General features: G+C 38.9%; 2 protein-coding genes across 3 annotated transcripts in view; both read left to right on the top strand.

The window, feature by feature from the left end:
- SEC22A (SEC22 homolog A, vesicle trafficking protein) overlaps positions 1 to 25,431 on the top strand; it is a 1,054,631-nt gene that overhangs the window by 785,151 nt on the left and 244,049 nt on the right. The gene's annotated exons all lie outside the window — the stretch shown is intronic.
- The window catches only part of PDIA5 (protein disulfide isomerase family A member 5), a 213,893-nt gene that overhangs the window by 36,551 nt on the left and 151,911 nt on the right, over positions 1 to 25,431 (top strand). Inside the window, exons 2-3 of the mRNA XM_042445080.1 lie at positions 10,417 to 10,543; positions 16,637 to 16,724. Coding sequence (XP_042301014.1) covers positions 10,417 to 10,543; positions 16,637 to 16,724 — 215 coding nt within the window. The remainder of the gene's footprint in view (positions 1 to 10,416; positions 10,544 to 16,636; positions 16,725 to 25,431) is intronic.

Raw genomic sequence — 25,431 nt, 5'->3', positions numbered from 1 at the left:
GCTGGTTTACCAGCGATTTGACGGCAATGAAACAATGGTGGAAAACACAATGTAAATTCAGCCACATATAAGTCAGAGCTTGTTACTGAGTTTAATTTGTCCTCTTAGGGGCTGTGCAGACTGCCAACACTTTCAGTATCAGATCAAGGCCATGGCAACTACATGCCACACCCCTGATCTGGCCTTTTTGTGCCACGTAAAGGGCACCATAGCTGCTGACGCCACAGCTTTTTGGCACTCCTTTAGCACTGTGTCACCTGGATGTAGTGCCAGAAGAGCGCTGTGATGATGGCCACCGTGTGGTTAGGACCGCGGTGTCAGGTCAGCATTAGGGCATGTCTCATGTGGATGCCATGCCCCCACTGCCCTGAGGCTGGCATTTATCACCGGTCTGCACAGGCTGTTAGTGATGATTTCAAAGACATAATTTTCTGCCATGATTGCATCCTCAGGGTGTCATCCAGTAGAACCTCTGTAAAGAGGTAGGGACCTGCTCAAACTCAGATATCATGATGGGATTGGAACCTCATTGTGCCTTCTGTGAAATGTTTGCAAAGTTCTTTGACAATAATAATGCTTGTTATTAGAGGGTGGTCCTTACAGTTAGAGTATTGTGATTGCTTAAGGCAGCAGAAGCACAATACTGAGGATCAGCTAGGGCTGTGTATGTGAAAAAGCCAGCCCTAATGTACAGTGAAGGATGCTGTATTGTACTTGGTATTAAACTAAGGTAGAACTACCAATCCAATCAACATTTGTAAGTGGAATGAGGGAGATGCAGTATTGCCAGAAGGGGCAAAATGTCTTGGCCTGGCCTTAACTACTTAGCATGTTGGGATTTATTTAGACTACCATCTTCTGTTTTGTGGAATTCATTTTATTAATAGAAACTTGAATATGCAGGACAGTCTGTGCAGAAAGTTTCTGGCTATTGTGGGTAGGAATAGTTGATCTGTGTGCCTAGTAGTTGTTAATATTTATCAGATGTGGACTGACTAATTAGATCTAAAAGGTAAAAAAATCAGATGTGTTCCAAAAGAGCAGTTTGTATGAGACTTGTCCTAAACAGAGCCTGTCTTGACTGAGAGATCTGTAGTAACTACTGCTAGGAAGTGAATATCTTCCTCTTCACCAAGGACCATGATTGGGTGGTTGATGGTAGTAGTTCCAGGTAATCTGGGACAGTACCAAACCCTTTTAACTCTCTTTGACGCCTATTTCCAGCACAGAAATGGTCTTTGGACACCTTGAGAGAGCTGTACTTGTAGAATCTACTGAGAAACTGAGAGCAGTGGGTCATTTGGAACATATGGTATTCCTACCTGAGAAATAGCAGGGTAGTAGGCCAAATGGGTTATAGCAACTTGGAACAACATGTGAAGAAGAGAGAAATGCCTCTTAAGACAACAACACTCTGATGTTGGGGGGGGGGAATCACGTGAGAGAGAATGTGGCCAGCCTTTAACAAAATCCTGTTTAACATGCACTCCCAGTTTAGAGCTTTGGTGTAATTGTAGCAAGAACATAAAGCATTCACGTAATTTTAGCGCTTCAAGCTGTGCTGTACTTACATAGCACAGGAATTAACACCATGTTTGTAACAGGCAGCTCTTTCCCCCATCTTTTTGTTTACTGTGAGCAGTTGCTTGTGCTAAGCAATGCGTGAGTGTGAGCTGGCAAACACAAATGCTAGAGCTTCTGGGATCAGAGCTGTTCCAGAAATGTACAAGGTATACAGTGCCTGTAAGATGATGCCCTGGAAGACCATCATTTCCTAGATCTCACTTTCACAGTATTCAACCTGAGCAGAATGCCCTCGTGATCCAAGAGGACAATATTAAACTGCCAATTATAATATGTGGATTGGCCCTTAATCTGTTTTTTAAATTGGGTTTAATGGACAGGCTTTCCTCAGCAGGATCCTGGCAATTTGGTTTTGTAAGGGTGCCAAGACGTTTGTTAGAGCTCTTTAGTCATCTTATTGAAAATTCCTTGTCTAGTTCTTTGAAAGAATGCTAGAGACATGCTGAAAGTGATAATCTTTCTTTTAAAAATTGAATATAGTGCATTGAGCAAATGAAATTACACATCCTTTCTGATTCTTTGCCCCATCTCTACCATGCTCTTTCTTTAAAGAAGTGAGAGAAGTGTACATGAGATTGTTTTTTGTTAGCTCATTGAGGTTTTGCTGGCAGAGATTTGTTCAAGGCCATCCAATAACCTTCATGGTTGAACTTAGCATCCTAGCCTATGTCCTGCTTATAAGAGTTTATGATAGAGGTTAACTTGCAAGTAATTGGGGCACATGCTGGTAGGCTTAAATGGGATGAATAGTCTGCAACTGCTATTTCAATTCCCTGCAATCCAAGTTTGGGTACTGTTTCTAGCTGCATTATAAACTTTGTAGGCCAAAGTCAACAAAAGTCAAAGGATCGCTGCACATATTGCACACCAGTTCTGAACTGTGGCTTTACCAGCCGAAACGATGGGTGTTCTATCTGGAAAAAGGACTGACTTGGGTCACGACCCTGTATATGATGAAATGTTATGAGGAGCAGTTCTCTGAGGCATAATTACTTTGCAAAACTGCTAGATCAGTTTGTGAATAGTTTATGTTCAAGTTAAACTGTGGAATCTGAGTAATGCTGTAAGGCAAGCTTTTGCAGATATTCTTGCAGATAAGGAAAACTTATCAGCCTTTCAGCCTTATAAAGCCTGAAAAATGCACCCTCATGAGCAAGAATTGCATCTTTTTCAGAGTTTACTAAGCCTCTTGGTAACTGGCCGCAAATAGTTTTTATGTGTATCTGGACCACAGACAAGTGGATGTATACTAGTTTCTCTTTAACTACATGAGCCACCATTCTGTAATGTAGAAGGAATCACTTAAAAATCTAATGGAATAACTCAAGGGATTATAATACTAATAGATATTGCCCTGGAGGCTAAATGAAATGTCTTAAAAGCAGATAATTATTCAGCTCTGCAGATCAGGGAAAGAAGAAGAGATGAGGGGGAAAAAATCAGATAAAAGTGATAATTTCTTATACATTGGTTTTAACGCCCACACTCATTCAGTCTGAATATAGTACAGGAATCCCTGAGCTTATATTTCTTCAGGCCTTACACAGTGAATAATCAGAATCTGATTATATTTTCTGTTTTGGCTTAAATGGAATTTTGATCCTAGGAGCATTAAGTGTGTTGTTGTTCTTGTTGTTATGTGCCTTCAAGTCATTTCTGACTTATGGCGATCCTAAGGTGACCCCATCATGGGGTTTTGTGGGCAAGTTTCTTCAGAGACAATTTGCCATTGCCTTCCTCTGAGCTGATAGAGTGTGCCTGGTGAGTTTTTATGGCTGAGTGGGGATTCAAACCTTGGTCTACAGCAGGGGTAGGCAACGCGGCCCGCGAGGCCTTGGGACCGGCCCCAGCCCGGTCCTGCCCCGATTGCCGCCGGGGTTGGGGGCCTATTTGTCTATAGAAGCCTCAGAAACATGCATTTATATTAACATTTTTTAAAAATCAGCAAATTTTTTTGCGTGTCCTCCATTTTTTTTTAAAAAAAAAAGTGTCTTCCATTGAAATTTTTGTCCTACATTTGTCTGGTTATTATATTTAATCTTTTTGTAAAAATATTTAATTATTTATTTTTTGGCTTCGGCCCCCCAGTTGTCTGAGGGACAGCAACCCGGCCCCCGGCTCAATAAGGTTGCCTACCCCTCGTCTACAGAGTCATAGTCCAACATTCAAACCACTATACCATGTGGCTCTCTTGGTTTTAAAGTGCTTTGAAATTGATTCAACATTGCTGACTTAGTTCAGGCATCATGACAAACTATGGTTTGTGTTCTGTTGTGTTAAGAATGCACACCATGGCTGGTGCTTCAAAATGTGAAAGAGGCAAACAAGGTTGTCTACTTCCCAGTCTATCTTAATACATTTTATCTGTATAGCAATAGTCTCCTGTTGTGGAGAAACAGCCATTAACTCTGCTTTATCAGTGGTTTGTGAATGTAGCAGGAAAGTTAGCATAGAGAGTGCTTTACACTGTAGATCGATACAGCCTGTTGAAAACCATGAGGTCTGAGCTGGCCAGTCTGAATGTATCAAAAGACTGCATTTTGATATGATGTCTGAATACAGCCATATATCATCAGCAGCATTGATCATGGGCCTGTATATTCTTTTTGTTGTTATTGTGGTCAGTGGGAAATGGCTCCCTAGTACCATAGATTTTGGTGGGGTTGTCCTGAAGGAATGGAGTAGTAAGACAGTTAGGTATACCTCTGTATAAAAATCTCTGAATAAATGTCTCAGCCTCTTTGTATGATTGAGCAGTTTTATTAATGCAGTAATCTTCTGCCACACATCTACTTCTGATCACAGTTCCAGAAGCATTTAATGTGATTTCAATAAAATTGCAGTAAAAGAAAACATTAGACCACATAATATTATATTTACAGTGTAAAATAAAGACAAATAGCCCATTTAAAAATCACTGGGCCTGTGTGCCCTCCAATCATTTTTGTCCCTTGGTTCTCTCCTCATTTGTAGTACTGAAAAGCATTGCAAGGTATTGCCAGAAAAGTTTTGTTTTCCCAGTCCATTCTCAAATGAGGAATAGTCATCCAAGGTGCCAAAATAGTGTTAGACTCAAAGCCTGGCTGAGAGTTTGATTGGCAGAATTAGTACTTTATGCAGAAATGTCTGAAGTTTCGAAACAACAACAGAATTTATGAAGTGAAGCCTTTTTTTCAGTAAAAGACAACTAGAAGTCAAGTAATTACGTGAATTTTTCTTAATTTACAGTGAAAATGAGGTTTGATTGCTAATTCCTTTATAGATGACAACATTTTTCTCAGGAACACTTTTGTAAACTTGTACTAGTGAGGACCACTTTTTTTCCTTCTTCAAGTCAGAAGTTATCCAGAATGGGCAACATTCCAAAATACTCACAACTGCACATACTTCCCAAAGCCCTTTGTTGTCCTTCAAGAAGGAAATATGTTTGAAAGTAATCCAAACAAACACAATAAGATATGGCCAGTGACACGTCTGGTTTCCGTTATGGTTCAGGAATAACAGCTAAGTTGCATAGGATGTGAGCCATTTTATATACAATACAATTGTTTCACAGTGAAATTGCATAAATGGATGGAGTGAGCAAAAAAGCAGAGAAATACATTTTTATCACCTTGAAAATCTTCTTTTCAACAACATGGGGTGGCACTGGTGGTGTCACAGAATGAATCCCTGAGATTCAGAGGGTATTGGTGTGTGTGTGTGAAATGGTGCCCTCTGAGTCCCTGACACAGCGGGTATTTAGGAGGTGAAATGGTGCCCTCTGAATCCCTGGGATGCAGAGGGCACTGGAGATGTGTGTGAGGTAGTGCCTTCTCACTCCTTCAGAGGGCATTGGGGGTGGTGAGGTGATGCCCTTTGAGCCCTTTGTGGGCAGCAGTTGCCTCACAGGGCTTGGAGGACAATGGGAGGGGCAGTGGTTTGCCTGGGCAGGGGGGGAGGGAAAAGTAGCTTGCCTCCCACACTGGTTGACACCAACCGCTGTGACCACTGCTCCACAGCTCAGCTTTCTCCTGAGGAGATGGCTGGGCTGCAGAGGAGGACACGTGCCCATTTGCCCCCAAGCCAACACCACAGTCCGGCATTCTCCTGAGGAAATGGTTGGGCTAGGGAAAGGGAAGACAGTCAAATGGAAGCATGTCCTTCACTTCTCCAGCCCAGTCATCTCCCCGGGAGAAAGCCCGGCTGCAGGGGAGGCTTTGGAGTGAGCTTGAGCATGCTGGCTGCTGAAGTGCTTTGGTGGGCCACATGTGGCCTGCAGGCCAAATGTTGTGCAGGGCTGCTTTAGACGCAGCCCGACATTCATAGCCCATACAGTGCTATTAAGTGTACTTGACTGTAGGTTTTCATTTCCTTGCTTTTTTTTTTTTACCATTTCTGACCGGATTATTTTAAGGGATGTAAAACATTGTAGATGCTCTGTTTAATACTTAGATTGCATTTAACATCTTGGAAAAATTCTTGACTTTGACTTTATAATGTTTTGCAATTCTCTTTAGAAAAATAAGCTGCTGTATTACAGCCATAGGGTGAGCACTGGAGGAACACAATATTGGTGGGGGGTAGTCTTCATTGTAATGACTGTGATAGTTGAGCATGTCTGAAGCAGAACTTGTCCAATAATTGCTTTGTTTGTTGTGTAAGCTGAGAGTTAACTGGATTTTGATTCTCCAACATTTTCGTGACATATGAAGGTATATGACGATAGGGACATTCATACCTGGGGCTTGGAAAAGTTTGCTAGACTAAGAATCAGTGTTCATTGTTCTTTGATGTTTGTTACAAATTCAGGAGTTCCCATGCTTGGCATACAGCAAAATAATGCAAAATATAAAATCCATAAAACAAAGAAGTATTTTATCTTTTCTCATTCTCCACAATATGTAATAGATGTAAAGCATTTGTTTTCATAAAAGGAACTCGGAAACGGAAGCAAATAGCAGGAGTTGTGATGACGATTTCATATCTCTATTTTTAGGTTATCTGATGAAGAAGACTAGATTTTTTTACAATTAATGTGACAAGGACTAGTACCATACAATATTTTTATCTATTGACTATAGTGTTTTTCCCCTCAACTCACAGTGGTGTGACAGCTAATGAGTCCTAGACCAGCACTTTCGGGTCTTCATATATCAGAAACAACTTGAAGAGACACAACAACAATGAATCTTGATTATTATCCAAGTTGTAAATCCAATCTTTCATCATGTTTTTAAATCCAGGTCCTACTGCAGAGTGTTGTAGACACTGTTGTAGAGTCTAACTGCTACATTGAACATTGCCTTGGAGTAAGCCCTGTTTGGACACTGACATTTGAGTAAACATGAATGGGCTGCATTGGATGTAAAAGAAATGAAAACATGGAACACATACCAGACATTCATAATATTTGTGTGTTTTTATTTTGAAGCCTTTATATATAATCACTTAGAAAAGAAATATAATAGAATTCTAATGTAAACTGACTGAAGTGCGGGAGAGATGGAATATTAACTAAGCAAACACTTGCTGAGGATTGAGACAGATGGTAAGTGAAGGAGCACGTGAGCTCTTGAAATTTGTCAGTGCTTGCAAGAAGGATGACCAGAAAAGGAAAAGTTTGTATGTTTAAAAATAATACCCATCACTTACTACACATCCCAAAGTGGTTACTCTGACTTGCACTTCTGGAGCAAGTAGATTTACCTTTCTTGCTGTGCTCAAGAGAGGCAATGTAACTGCATGGAATCCCAGGAGAAATTATGATAAATCTTATTGGTCATTTATGGAGGAAAGTCGCTATCTTTCTTTGAGAATCCTGGCCTCCTAGTAGGCCTTATGTTAGATTAATGTGTAAAGATGTTTCTCACACATGCACACATTTCATTTATTGTATTTTACTAAAAACCATTACACTTAAAAAAAAAAGAATACAAGTACATGTATAACATGTACATACACAGAAAGTTATAACAATAGCTTTCAGGGAGATGGCATGGATACTTTTAGCAGCTTTGGCATATAAGTCTGTTTTATATTTGATATGTGGGTCATTGTCTGACAACAGCCAGCATATTTTAACAGAAGAACTCTCATTCTTAAGATAGCTAAATTCTTTCCCAGGAATCTTTCCGTGAGATTTTGATATAACTGGCAGTAAAGTCAATAGTGTGAAATATTATCTACCTTTCCCATATTTCTCTACCTCTCCCATACCACAGATGCAGAGCCTTAGGTTTCTTTCAATGTTTCTATGTGTGCCATCCAAAAATGGCATAGTTGGCATAGTTTGAAAACATAATTCAGTAAATGCAGTTCTCAGAGGGACAAAGATAAACATTTGTAAATGTTGAGCTCTTATCTGATTTGGGGATGGGGTGAATGAAGATTTAATTAGGACTAAATCCAGCATGGAGTAGCGGTTACAGCATTGGACTATAACACTGGAGACCAGGATTTGGGCCCCTACTTGGCCATGGAAACCCATTGGGTGTCCTTGGGTAAATTACATTCTCAGCCCCAGAGGCAAGCAATGGCAAACCTCATCTGAACAAACCTTGCCAAGAAAACCCTGTGATAAGTTTGCCTTAGGCTTGACATATGTCAGAAACAACTTGAAGGTGCACAACAACAATAAATCCTGATGATTATCCAGCTGATAAATCCAACCCTTCCAATTGTTTTTAAGTCCATGTGTAATAAAGATGTTGGTTGAAAGGTTTTTAGGTGTCAATTAACCTTGACATAACTTAACCCTGCTACCTCTTTCCAGTTGGTCCATAGCTGTTTCCCAGAGAATCTTGCTAGTCAACGCCTTTAACTCTTATAATAATAATAATAATAATCTTTATTTCTATCCCGCTTTTCCACAAGAGTGATCAGAGCGGCTTACAAAATGCAGTTAAAACATCAATATACAAAATTATGAATGTAAAGGTGTCAAATATTCCAAAATGCTTATCCCAGGCTGGGGAGTTTTTGGGATGCTGTAGATCTCCTGTTGAACATCTGATACACAGGCCTAGGGGCAAATATGCACATTTCCATGTTCAAATTGCCTTTGGAGGACATAACTAGCAGGCTTGCTGTGTTGCTGAGGTTTCAGGAGTTTCAGTGTGGGTGGGTGGGGGCTGTTCTCAGGAAATGCATATAGGATATTTGAAGACCTGCAACATATTGGGAATGACATGGGTACAGAGCACAGACTGAGCAAATTCCTGGGTACTGCAAAAATTGGCACAGAGAATAAGGTAAGATTTGAAGCATGTTTTGACTTCCTAAAAGCACATTCTTTTAAATAGTAATAGATATTTGCTTGATGTTTCATACAGCAAAGGTGACACAGAAAAGAAGTCTGTTGTATGTATGAAGGCATGCAATGCAATCACTTTTAAAGCCTCGTTTTCTCAAGGGAGTTATAATGCTGCAGTAAAACTGATGCTGCTTTGTCCTCTGTTTGTAAAGGAAATATATTTCAAACTACTTCTGCCAATCTGTGCTTGTACAGTACATCTTTCAGTAAAGCCACCTGGATTTTCTGACAGAATCTGGCGACTGTGAGACTTTCTTTAAATACCTTTGATTATATTCAAACCCCATGTTACATGGAAGACCTATTACTCAGGAAAGATATAACTTGATCTAGGAGATGGGAGAGTTTGAATGGTATATTTAAGACATGGGATGTTACATTTTTTTACTTTTGCATATTAATTATACAGAAATGTATATCCGATTCTTCTAGCATTTAAGAGAGTGTGTTTTGTTTGTTTGAGTGAGGCTTTATTCTCAGTAGGCAGAAGGTGTATCCTAAAGGCACCAGATCCTGTCTATCCCTGATTAGTACTTGGATGGGAGACCTCTGATGAATACCAGGTGCTGTTTCAGAAAAAGTAACAGGCAAAACCACCCATGGGTATTCCTTGTGTAAGAAACACTTTAATGCCTCTGAGCAAGGACATCAATTCAATGAGTGCATAGCCACATAAATAGGAAGCCACTGACAGCCTTAAAAATTAGAGATTTTTTTTTACCCAAGTGGCAAGTTATATTATATATTATAAAGTCAGCTTTGCATTTTTAATAAAAGGTAGATGTTGCAAAGATAAGCATATATTGAGTGTGTTGGGTCAACCTTGTATGTGATATTAACATTCTTGGTCCTTCTTCTCTCCTTAGTTTCCCATTTTTCACTATTCCTGTAATGCTGCAGTTGATACTTTCTATACAATTAAAAACAGATGTTCAGAGGTGGTTGGTTATTAAATAAATAATTAATGGGTCTGAAAAGCTAGTACTGTAGGAAGAACAGATTTATTACTAGACTATGAAGTTAAAATGGTTGCTGCTAGTTTGTGAGAGTGGCTGTATAACAATGTGACTACAGTGGCAGGCAGACAATACACTAACTTCAATATTTTTTGTAGTCTCCAAAAATAAAGTGGAATTTGTCTCTTTGAATGGCTTTTGACTTACTGTAAATTGCACAGATGATGTGGTAAAATCCAAAAGGGTAGAAATAAAAGAACAAGAATTGACCCATCAGAAACAACAGAGTACAGTAGTGGTAGGAATTGACACAGACCAAAGGCCTTGCTCCATTCTCTGCATCCGAGGAAACACTTGCATGGAACAAGAACTTCCTGGCTTTTACCTCCTATCACTGATTTGAAGCAGCAAAAGAATCTTGTATCTGAATAGGGAAGTTTACAGGCTTTGGGTTCTCTGTCCCTGCTCTAGATTTAGAAACAATTTTTGTATAGGGAAGGCAACAGTTTATATAAAACTGAAGCACAATAGTAATATTTCTGTTTTTAAATAGCTTGTTTCATTTCTCTCTTACCATTGCAGACTATCTTTCCAGCATGCCTGTTATCAGCAAAGATGTCACCACTAATAGAAAAAATAAGTGATCAAAAGGACTTCAAGAAACTCCTAAGGACACGGAATAACGTATTGGTGCTATATTCCAAATCTTGTGAGTGTTTTTTGTTCTTTAAAAGAAGAAATTAAGGGTAATTTATACAAGTAATGCTGATGACTTGCCTAGTCAAGAAAGTGAACAAAAGAAATAATAATGATAATGATAATAATAATAATAATAATAATACCACCTCTGGAATTTCTACTTAATATATGGTAAATGTCTGGCAACAATTTATGGAATGTCATGAATGTTTTCTAGTTAACTGATGGTTAGTTAGTTCTCTTTCATTCATCTCAATGCCTTCAATATTTTTATTTTATAATGTTTATAAATTAAACAATAAAGCATTGCTGTGTTTTTAAGAGCAGGCATACAGTAAGGGAGAAACACTACAACTAGAGTGAGATCTAGATTATTGTCAGCTTTAACACAAGTCACATTTACAAGTATTTTGCCCATCATTCTATTCAATTTATAGTTTTAACTTGCTGAAGATGTGCTCAAGATGTGCTCAGTAAAAGCTACTTGCTAATAAATTTTCCCTTAAATCTCCTTTGAACTTCATAATCGATACTGTTAGCACCATGTGTACTCAAGAAATATCTTCCAGCCTCTTCCTTGTTGCCTGGGAGTATCTATACATGCTTAGTTGACAAGACCAGCATTTTTTTATCTTTTTTTTCTCCTTCTTTGTGCTTTTGCATCTTCTCATGCTTCACTTACCCTTCCAATACCCATTTTAACTTCTTGTCTGCTAGCCACCCACTTGCTGTCTCTTTCAGTTACAATCAACGTCTGTTGCTCACAATTTACTACTTTATCTACTGTAGTTTTGCCTCCTTTCTGTCTCCACTTCCCTTTCCACAGCTTTCCTTCTGTTTTTATATTGTCTGCCATAGATTGTGAGCTGCTCTTGGCAAGATTATTAGCTAGAGCTTAGTTGGTTTAGGGCACTTTGTGCAGAAAGGCTAATTATGGCTAATGTGTCATTGCTGTGATATTTACTTGGCCAGGAGATATATGATCTGCACATTAACTCAGAAATTAGATCAATTTGGTGTCCTTATTGCTTCCTTGCTCTCTCTTCTTCCTTCAGAGTTCTCACATGATGGGGAAGAATAAGTCAACGGATGTTAGTTTTCAAAAATTTCTTAGGCACTTAGATTTTTGGTCCTCAAGTTGCTTATTCTTCAAGATCTGCTTCAAACCAGACCTCCTCCAGAACCAGCATAGCTGATATAAGGGTAGTTTCCTTTGACAATTAAGTTTTCTTTCCTTACTTGTCTGATCTTAGAATAAATAATATTGGTTGGAACAGCAGAATTAGGTTAAAGAGCAAAATTTATTGGAGCCCTATGTGGTGGCGCAGTGGTTAAATGCCTGTACTGCAGCCATTCACTCAAAACCACAAGGTTGCGAGTTCAAGACCAGCAAAAGGGCCCAAGCTCGACTCAGGCTTGCATCCTTCCGAGGAGGGAGCTAAAATGAGTACCCAGACTGTTGGGGGCAAATTAGCTTACTTGCTAATTAGCTTACTTGCTGTTTACCGCTATGATCTTTGGAATAGCGGTATATAAATAAAACAAATTAAATTAATTAAAATATCTCCTGGCTGCCTCTGGTAAGACAGGATCTCAGTTTTTGCTATTTTTTAAAATTAAATGAAAGAAAACAGCAGATCCATGATATATACACTCTACCAAACTGTGGTTATGGAAGTTTAAGAAAGGGTTATATACTTGATAGGAGTCAGTGTGATGTAATAGTATAAATGTTGGATTAGGACTCTGGGAGGCAAGGGTTTGAATCCCTGAGCAGACATGGAAACCTGGTGGGCAAGTCATACTCTTTCAGCCTTAGAGAAAGGCAGTGATAAACCTCGGGAAGAAATCTTGCCAGTGTAGTGTCACCATTATTTCAAATCAACTTGACAACACATAAGAACAAATATAGTTAATATGATATCTAAATAGACAAGCCATAACTTGACATTTTGCCATCAAGCCATCATCAGCTGCTATATTATAAAGTAAGTTTGGAAACCACAGGTTATTCTAGCTATGGTTTGATGTGATAGTAGAATTGACAAACCATTGTTATAGTCTCTGCCCCTCCTAGCTTGGGTTTATGAGAAGACCAAAAAATAAAATAAAATGAAAATGAAATTATAGAAATAGTGGTAAAGTCAAAGCTTGGATATATTTGTGGAAACAGGTAATGTATTCACTTTTAATAAAAGAACCATGTTAGTATAGCTTTAGCAATTACCATTATTCATGAATAATGAATAACATGGAATTTTAAAAAATGGACAAAATGATTCCCCAAATGTCTGTTATATCAAGTAAACACTGTAACTCAAATTTAAATGGCAAATCTCATTTACATCTCAGAAATTAAAAATAATGGTTTCAGCAAACATTAATTAAAAATTAGTATGTGAGCAGCATCATTAGTTTTAAAGCATATCTTTCAGACTCTGAGTAAAATATTATCTGCATGCAAGTATGGAAAGGCAAATCATGGGTTTTGAGGTACTGTTAGTGCAAACCAAGGTTTCAGGTGATCTCTCAGTTCAGCAGATGTCCAAAGAAAAGTAAGTCACCAACAAAATTCCAGTCATACAGTGTCATAAAGTTCAATGTGGAAATAGAAAAAAACACCTAAAAAGTTTCTATGGAAGGACATTTCAAAGCTGCCTCGCTGGCTAATGAACAATATGTTTCCAGATGTTATCTGTCTGCCATACCAATATCTTTCAGGAACCTTTCTTCAATAAATGTCAGGTGAAATTTGACATGCATTAGTCAGCATCTGTGATTTCTGTGTAGTGGTACTCATCCTTTGGAATAATCTCCCCAGAGAGGCTTGTCATGTCTCATTTCTTTATTCTTCTCACTGACACATATTGAGCTTGCTAGGTTTTGCTGCTAAACCTGTGCTGATGTTTTTTATCTATATATTTATAGCATGTATGCTTTTTAAAACTAAATATATTCTATGCTGCCTTGTTTTTTTTAGGAAACAGTCCATGCTTGCTTAAGCAGAAATGAGCCCCACTGTGTTCAGTAGGAGTTCCTCCCTACTAAAGTGTGTTTAGCATTTTTCTGTGTTGAATTTTAAATTGTAAGCCTACTGAAGCAAAGACATGTCCTTTTGTACTCTGCAGAAAGTCATGGCCATGGATGATATTATCTTTTAAAAAAATAAGGCTGGCATTCTGTATTGCAGTTATAGGTTTGCAACCCTGAGTTACAAATCTGTAACTGCTCTCTGTTCACTAACACTACATAGACACAATTGTGGCATTATTGCAATGATAGTAAATGCTCTCCCAAACCTATTTTACCATGTAGCAGATGGATGGACTCCATTAAGGAGATCAGAGGTATGAGTTTGCAGGAACTAAGCAGAGCAGTGGAAGATAGGGAGTCTTGTAGATGCCTCATCCACAGGATCTCCATGGGTCGAGATCGACTTGAGGGCAGTTAACAATAACAAAAGCTGCACTGACAGATGGAGGTCCACTCAGACGATGATCAGGGTGCAAGATGATGACGATTCCAACTCCATCCCACAGTAAATGAGGCTGTGACAATCAGAAGCAGGACCTTTGTATCAGTTCCTTGTCACAGCTTCACTCACTGGTGGGTGGGGGCTAGAAACTTCTTCCTCTTCTATCTTCATTGCCATCTGAACAGACCTCCAGCTCTTATAGTCTGTAAACCATTTTGATCTAGGGAAAAACAGTATACAAATAAAATGTATTGTTGTTGTTGTTGTTGTTGTTAGCTGCTGTCTTGGGTATTTTTTTTTTAGTAATCAGTCCATACTTGCTTAAGCATAAATGAGCCCCACTGTGTCCAGTCGGCATTCCTCCTTACTAAAGTGTGTTTAGCATTTAGTAGGTTTGGGGAGGGTCAGGCTAGACATAACTTAGTTATGCATACATATTTAAATAGGCCAATGAAAAATATGGGTCTAAGTTTATAAATAAACATACTGGCTGTTGAAGAATAAATGCATAACATCTGCTTCCAGCATGTCACAAATAGAGAGCAGAAGTAACAGGCACTGCCTTAGGTTCTTTGTATCCTGGGCATCTATTTGTTTTTTAATAGTCTTGGCATATGAATTTTAAATTAGTCTCAGTTCTAATAGGATTTATAAATGCTTTAGGCTCTGACCATCTTAGAAGTCCAAAATGATGTCATATACTGTATTTACTAATTAATATATTTTTAAAATAGCCAACATGTGACTCACAAAGTGTACATTAGTAATTATCAACCAAAACAGTAAGAAAAGGTGCACCAGAGAAGGCATACCTCAACAAACCCTATCAATTTGTGGAAGGGGTTTATGCTTAAGAGGGAGAGGATATTTCTGCCATTATTTAATTTGATGTGAGACTAACTTGCCTTCGATTGCAATACAAATACATACATATTGTTTGAGAAAAAGAACAATTGCATGCTTTACAAAAAACAACCATTTTATGATATAAAAGAGGGTAAGTGATTTGGGGCATCGAACATTTTAACGAGTCATGCAGAATGGGCCAGCATTAATATTTCCTAATATACGGTATTTTCTCAAGCAATTCCTGCTATCATATACAAATGTTGTGATTTGAATCTCAGATACATAGCACATAGGTTGTATTTGCCTGTTCAAAATAAACAGTTGCATTTTTACAATGAAATAATGTGATAGGATAAAAATGATTTTATAAATAGATGTGTGGGTTTTATATTTGAGAAATGCTCACATTTGTAAGATAACTAAACATGTATCAATTTTAGTTATTTCACACCACTAGAAAAATCTGAATCACATAATGGCTATTAATATCTTGGAATACTATTTTTTGCTCTGTACCAAATTAATATATATATATATATATTTGAAGTTCTTTTCCCATGTCATTGTTGTGTAGCTTAGATTTCTGTTTAATTACTGAAACTGGAAAGCTGTTAGTGATCAGTTTTCCAGAAGAAAAGGGGAGCTGACTAATTCAGTACAGTTAAAGAAACTGGAAGCTGGGGAAGTGTTGAATGAGCAACTCGGTCTCGGCAGCGTTATTGTTGTCCTTCATTCAGGGTGACCAGGCGACTTCCTTTTCCAGGACATGTCCTACATTTCAGCCTTCTGTCCAGGAGGAATTGCAAAATGGCCTCCATTTAGAACATAACTAAGAAGCATGAATTTATATTTATATGAGTGTTTTGAGCTTTTATTTTGTAATGTCACACTTTATACTTGAATGCCCTACTTTTTACAGTGACTTGTCATCTTTTGCAGTTAGGACATCTGGTCACCTTGCCCTCATTCTTTTGAAACATCACCTAGGTAGTGCATGTGTTCATTCTGGCTTTGTTATTCTATGTAGCACTCAAGGATTGGAGGCGTACACACTCAGGCAGATACTGCTCTTTCTGGGTCTGAGCCTACCTCCAGTATTGCAAGAATATGCTTCCGTATACCTTTTCTCAGAGAAGATCTTGCATATTGGCTTCATAGAAGTATCTGATCTGCCACTTGGGGGATTTTCATGCTGAATTAGATAGACCTTGGACTGATCCAGCAGGATTTTTCTTGTGTTCTTATCAGCAAACAGTTGCTCAGCATTAAGGATCAATATGAAAAGGCAGGCAAATATAGTCTCGTTGTTGGGCTTATTGAGAGGAAATGGATAGTGTATAAAAGGTCTCAGTCTCTTGAGCCAGTGGAAACAAAAGCACAGGATTCAAAGAACTGTGTAATTAGCCCCTTGCATCCAAGGGAACTCTGAATTTGCTGCTTTTCAACCTGACAGCAATCTCCTGCTCAAAGGCAAGCCACTTTTAAATTAGGAACTTTAATAGCCATTTGTAGTGTGGAAAAATCTCTTGTTCAAAGGGGAAATGAAAGTCAAATATACCATTGGGCATGCACAAATCCTTAGGCATGTCTAAAGTGCCTGTTTGGATCGCAGCCACAGTAAAATGTTGAATAAAAGGATGATGCTATCACTGGCAATAGTTAATCATCTTGTAGGGTAAATCGGTAGATGGAAGCGCTTAGAAAAAGAGTTGTCAGGTTGTGCCTCAGTACTAATTTTTTTGTGGTCTTAATACATACGTATTTCACTCTCTCTTCCAGCGGCAGCTGCTGACAGTTCACTCAGGTTATTGTCTGATGTAGCCCAAGCAGTGAAAGGCCGAGGTACTATATCCTGGATAGATTGCAGGTATGTAATGTGCTGCCCTTCCTTTTCCCACCACTTGAATGACCACGTCTAAACAGTTTCTTGTTTTTGTTAAGTGGTATGCATAGTAAAGAGAAAATATTGTGCTTTGTTATTCTCTGTGGCTTCCTGTATCATTTATGAAGGAGTTGTTCTGTATCTAAATTATCTAATTTATGTGCTGTTTATATAAGGTTAATGTCAGAACTTTCAGTCACAATTTCTGTCAACACTATGGGGCTTATCACACGGAGGCTTACTGGGCTGAAATCGTTGGCTAAATGCTTCAGAAGTGTGGAGGTGTGGTAGCCCGCCATGCTTCTGAAGCATCACTGACGCACATCCTCTTGCCTCTCTTGTTGATGAAGCATTCGTGGAGCAGCCGTTTCTTTAAAAATGGAAGATCCCATTATTAAAGAAATAGCTGCTCCGCAAACACTTCATTGAAAGGAGAGGCGAGGGGACGCGCTTCAGTGATGCTTCAGAAGTGCGACTGGCTACCACACCTCTGCGCTTCTGAAGTGTTTAGCCGATGATTTCAGTGCGGTAAGCCCCTGTGTGATAATTCCCTATGTCGCTACTACCTGCCATGTTAGTCCCATAATTTTATCTGGAGAGGCTTCAGTAAGTAGTTTTCAGACTGATGTGTCCTTCTCCCTTTCATCATTGTGAAAAGAAGGGTGAACAATTAAATTTGGGAATGTAATTTGTGATTTCTGAGAATGAGAAATCTTGATCCTGGGATATGCAGGCAACCTGAGTTTGGAAGAGGTTCATCTCAAAGCAAGTGAACTATTGTTTTCACATAAGCATAATGTGTTTTAGTTTCCGTGTTAATGTGTCCATATGTTTGAGCAATGTGAAATAGATAACAGTCTGAATGTCTGAGCTTTTGTCCCGCCTATAACTTTCTTGAGAATACAGACCTAGAGAAAGAATACCTGAGCAGGTCTGTACAGTGCTCCCACGTCATATGCGGATTTGAGCATACGCACCCCATTTGAATGAATGGGGGTGCCCCCGTGGCATGTGCACGCCACCACGTGCATGAGCCCCATTCAAGTGAATGGGGCTTGAACATACACGTTTTTTGGCTTATGCTGGGGGGGCCTGGAATGGATCCCCCACGTAAGCCAAGGGCACACTGTACTTAACTACTAACTACATACATGTGTTTAATATAGCACTGTGTAAAGATAGGCACTGAACAATCCATGATGCCTTTGCTAGATGTAGATGCAAATTTAAGCTTCTAATCTTTATTACTTAACATGTTAGACTGATTTCAGTTTTTATAATCACCTCTCTATTCCCCCCCCCCCCCCGCAAGAAATCTGTCATTAAAAACCAGCTTTCCATTATATGGTTGGAATATATTTAAGGATTTCCTCTAAACGATACTTGGATATAATTTGCAATAGTCTTGGCATGTCTAGCTCCTTTAACTGAGGCACTACAGAGCACTTTACAAATATTGCCTTAAAGACATTTGCTGTATCCCAGGTGTGTGAATTGTACAAGTACCCTTCATTGGAAAATTTAAATGACTGGAGCCCAGAATACCTCAGATGCCTTTGGGATGTTGTGCGGACTATTAAATCACATTGTTTTTAATTTTAAAATGTAATTCTTTACATGTTTTAATTTTAAAATCTCTATACTCTGTCTTCATTAAAAACAGATTTTGAGGCAGTGCATGTAAAATGTCAATCAACTGTATGGTACTAAAATCTCAATATCAAAATTTGGATCTGACCATGGTAACAGATCCCATTTGGATTACCGTAACATGCTCTGCATAGGGCCACCTTTGAAAAGTGCTCAGAAAGTTCAACTGGTTCAAAGGCCTGCAACCAGGTTGTTAACTGGGGCTACAGGAAACACACATGTCCCTTGTTGCAACAGCTACCCTGGCTCCCACTCCATTTCTAGGCACAGTTAAAAGTGCCAGCGATGACCTATAAAGCCTTTGTGGCTTGGGACAAGGCTATTTGAAGGACCCTGTCTCTTTTTATGAGCCCATTAGAGCTCTAAGATCTTCTGGAGAGACTCTTCTCTCTGTCCAACCATTTTTTTAGGCTTGTTTGGTGACAGAAGAAGGAATGTCTTCTCAGTTGCAGCTCCCAAACTTTGAAACTTTCTCCCTAGACAGGTGAGGATGGTCCCATCTTTGCTTTCCTTCTGTCAGCAAGTGAATATATTTTTATGCCATCAGACTTTTAGAAATTGACAGGGGTCAGGGGAGGGCTTATACTCTATGTTTTTTTAAGGCTTGTATATCGTATTTTAATGAATTTTAATGTTTTTAAAGTTTTAACAGTACAAATATTTTGTTTTTAAAATAACTTATGTTTGTAGCTTCTATATAGTTTTTAATCTGTATCATTTTTAATATGTTGTTAGACATCTTGATTTCCATTATTGAGGGAAAGGTGGGATAATAATAATAACAACAACAACAACAACAACAACTATTATTATTATTATTATTATTATTATTATTATTATTTGTATCCCACCTCTCCCTGTATTGGATCGAATAAAACAATATCAAATTAAATAATGGCGACTTCTTCTTCTTCTTTATCCCACCTTTCTCCCAATAAGGGGACTAACAACATTTTAAAACTAGAGTTGGTTGTTAGCTGGTGTAGCAACAATGACAGTGTATTGTTTCCATTGTCTTTTCCCCCTGCTTTGTTGTGTAATTTGTCTCCTTGCTGGTTTTATAACATCACCATCCTTGGTTTAAATTTACCTCTAATTTTTTGAATCATGTGGTACAGGTCTCTTATTCTTCCTTTTTCCTTGTCAGTTTCTCTTTCTCTACCTTGATTATTATACTAGTTCTTCCTGTGCATAAGATGCTAAACAGTTGCATTTAGGGTTCTTAACCTGTTTTTGTCACCTTTTACTTTTTTCTCTTCTGTCCTTAACTGCTTGAAGAGTTTAATCTATCATCCATTGAGGTTTCATTCTCTTTTTGATAGTGTCTTTTTGCATTCCTCCCTGACAATGTCCCTGGCTTCAGTCCAGAGGTCTACTGGCTAGTGGAAATCAATTTTTTTTGCATTTAAATCAATGGGGGCTTGTCAACAGTTATGTCCCATCAAGTCAATTAATCTATTCTAGTGCAGACTAATAATTGGACTTGGGTCATTACAAACAATAACACTGGGAGATAATTTAAAAACAAAAGCCAAAATGATTCAACCAGTTTAAGCTGTATAACCAATTGACAAGGTTTAGGAAAGTAAGACTGGAAATGTCACTACATTCTGAAAGCGTATCCCAGAGGCATTGCATTGCTAGAGGAAAGGTCTTCTGCTAGCAGTGAAATTCAGGGGAAGATTTCATTAAACAGTCTTACTGTGTTGGCAGATTGAGTTATGAAAGGCACTCACTCAGTTAATTCTGTCCCCCAAAATGTATGGCTTTAAAGTAAAACACCAACACGTTGAAAAAGACCTGGAAATACTGTGTGCTCTCTCAAATTGATTTAACATGCCAACTGCTTAGCTAGTCCAAATATTTGCTGCTGAATTTTGCACTAGCTGAAGGTTTCAAGGTAGCCCCACATATGAGGTTAACAGGATGCTGGAATCCATCCTGAAGATAACTAAGAGCAAAGGCCAGAATAGCCTTGTACCTATCTCAATGCAGTTTGAATCCACAGTCACCAAAGCTACTTGAGTCTCCACTAGCAATATTGATCAAAGAGCATCTGTTTGATGTAGATCCGCTCCTTCAGGAGAGTTCAGACCCATCCAGAGTAAGTCATGCTTCAACTTCCCAAACCTGGGAACTATATCTTCACAGTGTTTGCATGTCAGGACACAGCTTCAGTTTATTGGCCTCACTACAGTGTCCAGATAGTTCCTATTCTTCCATACCCACATCTGATTCAACTATAGTGAGAAATATTACTATACTATTAGACCTCATTAGAAATCTTTGGATGACTTTCTTAGTGGCTTTGTACAGATGCTGAAATGGTCACTTCTTTGTGCAATGAGAGACAGTATGGGTCTTGCAGGTCTTTCTGGGCCAGCACTAAGTGTCAACCCTCAAAAGTACTAGAAACAACAGTCTCTGGTATATGGGTTGGATTCCTTAAAGATGACAGTACACTTTCATCTGGACCCTCTCATTTGGGTTGGTGCTAAACTACATACCATGGTGCACAAACCAGTGTGAGATATAGTCTTCCTGACTGACTCATACAAGTTCTGGCTCATCTAGTTTCTTCTTCGTGGTCTCTGTGAAGCACACAGATGGGTTATTCTGCACCTGTGCAGCATTTCCGTATCCTACTGGAATCGCTAGGGAAGATTTTTTGGCAGTAGCTCTGCCCACCCTCTATATAGGCAGGAGGTGTTCCAACCCTTTCTCAGTTCCAAAATGGTCCTCCGTAAGAGCAGACAAGGAAGCGAGAAGGACATGACAGAGGGGAGGATGGGTGGGATTTGTGTGGATTCGCAGATGACCACTTGAAGAACTACAGTTATAGGTAAGCAACCTGTCCTTTTTTGTGGTCTCTGCGAAGCACACAAATGGGTTAGACTGGCAAGCTTCTCCCATTGTGGAGGAGGGAGTGTCCTGGCAATAAACAATTATTAAACCAGAAACGGTGTGAGTGTCATGTTTGACAGGTGCCAACTAATCTTAGTGCATTCCAAAAAGGAGAACAGCTCTGCCAATGGCTGCTTCACATCGGTGTCTGGTATCAAGTCTGTAGTGCTTGATAAAGGTCAGAGGTTGTGACCATACCGCAGCCTTGCAAATGTCCTCCAAGGGAATTCCAGAGAGGAAGGCTGAAGATGAAGCTACCATCCTGGTAGAGTGAGCTCGAATTTTTTACTGTTGCATGTTTTCTTGTCTATTCAATATGTGTGCTGATTCCGATCCTGGAACAGTCATTCTCTTCTTCTTTGAATAGAGGCAGACACTCTATTCTTGCTTTGTGTAATTCAGTTCACACTTGCAACTTTCTTCACTTCAAAGTAGATTATGTTCAGTCAAGTCATGTGAGGACATCCCAGTGTTTTTCTCTCTGCTTTTCAGAGTGACATATTTTACTGAGCAGAGAGAGGCATGCTGGAAGGAATGGTCCTGTCTTGGTCTCTGCAAGTTCATGAACAAACAGAACTAATAATTCTTTCCTTGTTGAAGGATTTGAGTTATATCATACGTTTCTTTAACTGACCTACCTATTTAAACTAAAGACAGCCTTAGCTATCATATTTTAAATTGCTTCCCCAAACTGCCTCCCTTACAGCCTTACTTATCTACTGCCACTTATCCCTGATATTTACTACATTTTTAGGCCCTGTCCTTTCCATCTCTTCTGTTTGAATTGTAAGTCTTTTTGGCAACGACTGCATTACTACTCTGTTTTGTGTAATGACTTAGGGTGCAGTTGACTACGTATTACTGCATGTCTTGGAACAAAATCACTGTCCTATCACTGTGTGACTTTGAAATCAAATCTTTAGAGGGGTTGCAGCTAGATCACAAGAGAGTTTCCTGAGACTTAGTTGTGTGTTTTGGCTCATTTTTGCTACTTTGCATGAGTTATCTTCGATGAAAAGATTGAAATCTGCTGAATGTTTGAAAATATGTATGTATCTTTCTCTTTTTTTTAAAGGATCTGAATAGTAATTGGCAAAATTTTACTGTAAATGAAAACGAAAATGCTTTAGGCTTGCAGTGGGTTTCTGACTTGAAAGTTTTGCATTCTGTGACAGTTGCCCAGAGCATTTTGGGCAAATCTCCATGCTTTTATGTATTTATCTTTGGTTTGAATGATTTTCCACAATTCATGTGTTCATTTTGCTTATGCACATCCACCTCAGCTGCAAATTACTGAAAGTTCATAGAATGCTTATGGTTGCTGCCCATAGGCCTTTCTTTGTTTCTCTTTGTTGTAGGAGCTGTGAGTTTTACTATAACCACTTCAGAGACACATCCTAAAACTAGTCTCAGAGCTGAATGAATGAACAAATTATGCAGACATTGGGGGCATTTACCATGCAGGCTCAATTTGTTAAACAAATATTGAAAAGAAGTGGCTGGTTTGGCAGCAATGTTTACTTCTTCCTGCAGCAGAGATCTTTTTTGGTTTTGTTTTGTGTATTACAGTATGTATAGCAAGCTTTCTGAAATAAAGATTTTTTTAAAAAAAGCCATTTGCATAGAATGTGTGTCTTGGCAAGGCTGGTAGCCATGCTGTGTAGTGGTTGCTGCCTTCTGCTCTTTCTGCAACGATGACAGTCCTACCTTTTATGAAACTGGGCATGTTTTGATTCTTATTATTACTGTTTGTATGACTGATGTGGGAGAAAGCAAGATGTTGTCCCAACTATTAGCAGATATCAATATTTTGTCTATCTGTTGTTCCCATTGTTGTCCACTGACAATTCTACCACTGCACATTTTCTTAGAGTACTTTAAGTAGCATATTGCTCATGCTTGAGTCTTGCCCAACCATGACACTTCCCAGAAAAATCCCCTTCACCGTGTCCCCCTTGGTTCTGCTTCCTCCAGAAAACGGTGTCTTGTAGAAACAGCAGAGCTGGGAGGAATAGTTGCTAGTTGCTAGGCATCCATTTGCCTAATAGTAATAATGAAATTCCCACCCCCAAAAATCCACATTCATGAGTTAATGCTAAGCAGCTGTTGTAATCTTTTGAGTGTTAGTATCTTTCCCAAGGTTTTGGTCCTTTTCCATTTTGAACCAAAATGTTTTAATGGTAAATTCCCATGGTACTTCCAAGAAAACTATAGTGATGAACAAAATGACTGACATGAATGGTGCAGAATTATGAACAGGCATGCCACCAGGAGAACCTAGCATAAAATAATAAATAATAAAACTTATTTATATCCCGCTTTTTGTTAAAACAATCAAAGCGGCGTACAACATTAAAATGATAGAGCAATATATACAATATCCCCCCTTAAAAAGGATTAAACAGTTCTAAAAATTAAAATTACAAGCAATAAAATCTGAAAACAATAATACAGTAATGGTGGGCAGAATCATCAAAACAAAACAAACAAGCTTCATTTATATACCGCTTCATACCACCTAAGCAGTGTCTAAGCGGTTTACAACTGTAAGTTAATTTGCCCCCAACAATCTGAGTACTCATTTTTGCAACCTCGGAAGGATGCAAGCCTGAGTCGAGCTTGAGCCCTTTTGTTGGTCTTGAACTCGCAACCTAATGGTTTTGAGTGAGTGGCTGCAGTACAGACATTTAACCACTGCACCACCAGGGCTCATATATCACATATATATATGTATATGGGGGGATCTTTATGTGGCTAGGTGCTATTCTGGAAAGGCCTGCCAGAAGAGATCCATCTTGACAGCTTTCTTAAAACTATCTAGGTTAGTAATTTGATGGATCTCGTCCAGCAGGCCATTCCATAAGGTGGGAGTGAGTACAGAGAAAGTCCTCTGAGAGGTTGCAGTCAATCTGGTCTTTACGGACTGCGGCAGATTCCTCCCAGAGGATCTGAATGCATGGGGCGGATTGTATGGAAGAAGGCGATTCCTTAAATATGTTGGGCCCAAACCATGAAGGGCTCTAAAGGTGATAACCAACACCTTGTACTGTGCCTGGAAACTGTTGTGCAGCCATTGGAGTGACTTCAATATTGGTGTAATGTGGTCATTCCTGGTTGTTCCTGTAATCAGCCTGGCTGCCATATTCTGTACCAGTTGGAGTTTCCGGACTAGGCACAAGGGTAGCACCATGTAGAGCACATTGCAAAAATCAAGTCTTGGGGTTACCAGTGTGTGTACTACAGTTTTGAAGTCACTTGGTTCCAGGAAAGGGTGCAAGCTGGTGTATCAGCCGAAGCTGGTAACAGGTGCTCTTAACCAGTATAGACCAGTTGAAAGCATCATGGGCTTGTTCATATATTCCTGATGACAGTACAGTGGGCCCTCGTTATACGCTGGGTTTTGGTTCCAAGATTCCCTGTGAATAGCAAAATCCGTGGATGCTCAAGTCCCATTAAATATAATGACATAGCAAAATGGTGTCCCTTATAAATCATGGAAAATCAAGGTTTGATATTTGAAATTTATACCTTTTTTAACATTTTGAAACCGTGGATGCTTGAATCCATGTATAAAAAATCCTTCTATAAGAAGGGCCGACTGTATAACCTTTTTCTTGTCTGTTCTTGACTTACTCAAGCTGATAGCTGCCTGGTTTGCAGGAATAGCTCCTTCACAGCTGGGAACAACTGTATGCTTTGCAGAAGTATTGGACTGCATCTCACCCTTGTTACTATTTAATGATTCAGGATGCCTTTTTATAACTCTGTGGTTTGAACACATTTGGTGGAGAAAAGGATATTGTAGAGGAGGGAAGGGTGGAGATAAAAACAACAATAACAATCATGCAGCTGTTCTGTTTTAGTTTTAAATCGAAAGTGTAGGCATGATACAGATTTATAGAATTATGCATAGTGTGGAGAAAGTTAATTGAGAGGTTTTTCTACTCTCTCACACTATAATCGGTGAGTTATCCAGTAAAGCTAGAAGAATGACAGGAAATACTTCTTTATACAGTGCAAAACTGAATGATGGAACATGCTACCACAAGATGAACTGGTAGCTGTCACCTTAATCATACAGAATAGATAACTTCATAGACATAGAGGATATGGCTATCAATCGCTAGTTGTTACAATG

The sequence above is a fragment of the Sceloporus undulatus genome, chromosome 1 (assembly GCF_019175285.1).
Source record: "Sceloporus undulatus isolate JIND9_A2432 ecotype Alabama chromosome 1, SceUnd_v1.1, whole genome shotgun sequence".
NCBI classification, from domain to species: Eukaryota; Metazoa; Chordata; class Lepidosauria; order Squamata; family Phrynosomatidae; genus Sceloporus; species Sceloporus undulatus.
The sequence above is the reverse complement of the archived record's forward strand: the minus strand, read 5'-3'. Positions and strand labels throughout refer to the sequence as shown.